We start from the raw sequence: 3,217 nt of genomic DNA, 5'->3' as shown, positions 1-3,217 counted from the left end.
TCAGAGAAAATGCGTAGCTGATAGTCGACTTTCGATCGGCATGATCACCAGCCCAGTCTGCAGCTGAATATCCATAGAAGTTAACCTTGTTGCCGGGTTGAAATATATATCAAACGACTTAGTCCCTTGTAGATAGCGAGAAATTCTCTTTAACGCAATATCCGAGCGTGTCGCTGTTATCAAGTGCATAAGGGTACCCACAGTTTCGCGAAATGGTGCTTCAATATTGGTGGTTGCACTGCTTGAAGTAAGTTGAGTGTTTAAATTCATTGGACCAACCACAGCTTTGCAGTCCATCATGCCAAAGCGCTTGAGAATGTCGCCAATGTAGCGGCGTTGGCATAATGTTACACTGCCGTCAACGTTATCCACGACTTCAATGCCCAAAAGGAATTCACACTGGCCGCAATCCGTCATCTTAGAACGAGCCTTGAGTTCGTTTTTAGTTAGCGCAATAAGTTCAAGCGAGCTATCAGTGACCAGGACATCGTCGACGTAAAGCAAAAAAACACATTGTTCATTCGCACACTTGATGTATAGGCACAGATCAAATGCTGAGACTTGAAACCCAATAGAGTATAAAAAAGTGTCAAACGTTTTATTCCATACGCGAGAAGCTTGTTTAAGGCCGTAAATTGCATTAACTAGCTCTAAGCAATCAAAATATCCATTGATCTTCACTCCTTCTGGTATGATACAATAGACGACTTCTTTCATAACTTCATAGAGTAAACCGTAACAACATCCATCTGATCCAGCGGCCAGCCAAAGTGTCTTGATAAGCTGATCACCATTCGTAGCGTAACAAACTTGACTACAGGCGCAAAAGTCTCGGTGTAGCTGGAGCCATATTGCTGTTTGAAGCATTTTGCGGCGATGCGTGCCTTGTATTTTTGAATCGATCCGTCCGCTTTGCGTTTTATTTTGAACACTCACTGAGTTCAATGGCTTGATGTCCAGTTGGGAGCTTGGCAGCACGAAAAATACCACGAAGTTTCATAGAATCCAGCTCCGCACAGATCGCCTTGCGCCAATGAATTTGGTCTGATCCGTTGACAGCATCTTGATATGTTGTTGTATCCGAAAGGTCATCGACTTCAATCAAGTTGGCACTAGCTCGCCAGAACACGGGAGGTGCTGTTTTATTTTCACTTGTGTGATTAGAAGCCATACGTTCAACCGACCGACGCTTAGCTCGTCGTTCGCTAAAGTCTTCAGGTGCACCTGCTTCTTCAAGTCCAACTTGATTACGTCGACCTGTTGTGATGTATTGGCTTGTGTTCCCTGTGTACGAAATCTTCTTGCGTTTTCCTGTTAGTTTGAAATTTGTCGGGTAGTGTACGCTTTCAAATGCTTAGCGAGTCAAGGTTGATACCATCATCATCACTATCAGATTCGCTACCACTTATAGCATCTAAGCCAAAGTTCGAATCATCAAAGTTTACATCACGGCTAATCACGACTCATCCCGCCTCAATATCGAACACTCGATAGGCCTTAGATACCTCCTCGTATCCTAGAAAAATATCGGCACGAGACTTTGGATCCCACTTAAGCCGCTTCTCTTTTGGGACAAGCGTAAACGTCCTGCAGCCAAAGATACGCATGTGCTTTACGCTTGGCTTGGTCTTGTTAACAATTTCAAACGGAGTTTTGTGATCGATCTTGGGTGATTACAGTTGGTTCTTGATGTAAATAGCCGTCATTGCTGCATCACCCCAAAAACATTTGTCTAGTTTGGCGTGATATAACATGCTACGTCCGATGGTGACAATTGTTCTGATTGCGCGCTCCGCTTTAGCGTCGGTTTGATGCGCATACGGCACTGTTATTTGTTGCTCGATACCTTGATTACTATAGAATGTCTTGAGAGAATGTGCTGCGAGTTCTTGAGCTCCATCGTGTCGTACGAATTTGACTTGTTTACCGAACTGGGTTTGAACCTTGAGAATGTAGCTTGTTATGCAATCGTCTGACTTAGACTCGGCACACAAGCAAAATCCTTTCATGCACCCACTTGCTTCTTCAACAATGAGGAGCAAGTATCTGCTACCATTCAATGAGGATTGCTCCATAGGACCGCAAATGTCAAAATGTAGAAGCTCAAACGCTTCGTAGCGGCGTTTGTCATTATTGCTTGAAAAAGGTTTCTGGACCATCTTGCCTTTTTGACACCCACGACACATGTTTTGAGAGTATGATCTTAGAAGTAACTTTCCATCCTTGATCATACCGCTGTGAATCAACTTGCGTAATACATCATCTGGGGCATACCCCATTCGTGCATGTAGATCAATGCTGCGTGTTGGCGGTATGAATTTGCAGAAAACTGTGTCGTTCGAAGCCATAGAGCCCGTCGACGAGATCAGCGGTTGCTACAACTTGCTGCAAAAATTTGCGCGCAATTTACATCCGCGAGCCGTCAAACACGACTTAAAATGTTACTACTCTTGTTAATTTGTGGCGCTGAGAGCAAGTTCTTGTTCATCTTCGGTACTAATAGCGCTCCCTTGATCTCGATGTCTTGCTCGTCACCACCAGGCAGTACAACACGCTCAATGATGGTCCCCACACCATTAATTTCGGCTTTGTTACCGTCGGCAACCGATAGCTCGCCTTCTTCACATTCGTTCAGCAAAACAAATTTGTCATTGTCGTTGCATATAAGATGCGTTGCACCGCTGCCGAATTGCCCACATTCCAGATGTCCCGTTTCCAGTCAAAAATCCACATTCCAATGAGACCGTAAACGCAACGCGATCATAATCATATTAATCGTTAGGTCGATAATGAACGTTATTGGCTCCGCGTCCACGAGCTTGGCCGCCGCGTCGAGTGCCTCTGTTGTAATCTGTCTGCTTGGTCCAGCACCGCTACGTCGTATGCCCCAATTTACGTGCACTGGCGAGGCTCACGCTTTGCACTAAACGCCTTCGCTTTATCTTCCTTCTTGATCACACTAGCCTTCGAGCTGCCTCTTGATATGCTCGTTTGTCATCACCTTCGACACATCCTGCATTCTGAGCTCAGTGTTGCTGATTTCCAGATTTAGTACAACATTTTCGTAGCTCTTGGGTAGGCTGCGTAGTAGGCAGATTGCAACATCCTCGTCTTCCATCTTGGCGCCGATGCTACTAAGCTTCGCGCTGATATTGAGAATCTCGTTGCAGTGATGCAGAACTTTCCCACCTTCGGCCATTTCCAGGCTAAAGAGTTG

General features: G+C 45.2%; 1 protein-coding gene across 1 annotated transcript; it reads right to left on the bottom strand.

Annotated features, from left to right (window-relative positions):
• PHALS_03502 (integrase) lies at positions 1–1,607 on the bottom strand (the record flags this gene model as incomplete). Its single annotated transcript, XM_024717720.1, has 4 exons — positions 1–884; positions 937–1,311; positions 1,376–1,404; positions 1,486–1,607. The coding sequence occupies 4 exons, from the start codon at positions 1,605–1,607 to the stop codon at positions 1–3; spliced, it is 1,410 nt and encodes a 469-aa protein (XP_024583191.1).
• Between the last annotated feature and the right edge of the window lie 1,610 nt (positions 1,608–3,217).

This window comes from Plasmopara halstedii, assembly GCF_900000015.1.
Source record: "Plasmopara halstedii genome assembly, contig: Scaffold_2386, whole genome shotgun sequence".
NCBI classification, from domain to species: domain Eukaryota; phylum Oomycota; class Peronosporomycetes; order Peronosporales; family Peronosporaceae; genus Plasmopara; species Plasmopara halstedii.
Note: the sequence above shows the minus strand (reverse complement) of the source record. Positions and strands in the feature narration are given on the sequence as shown.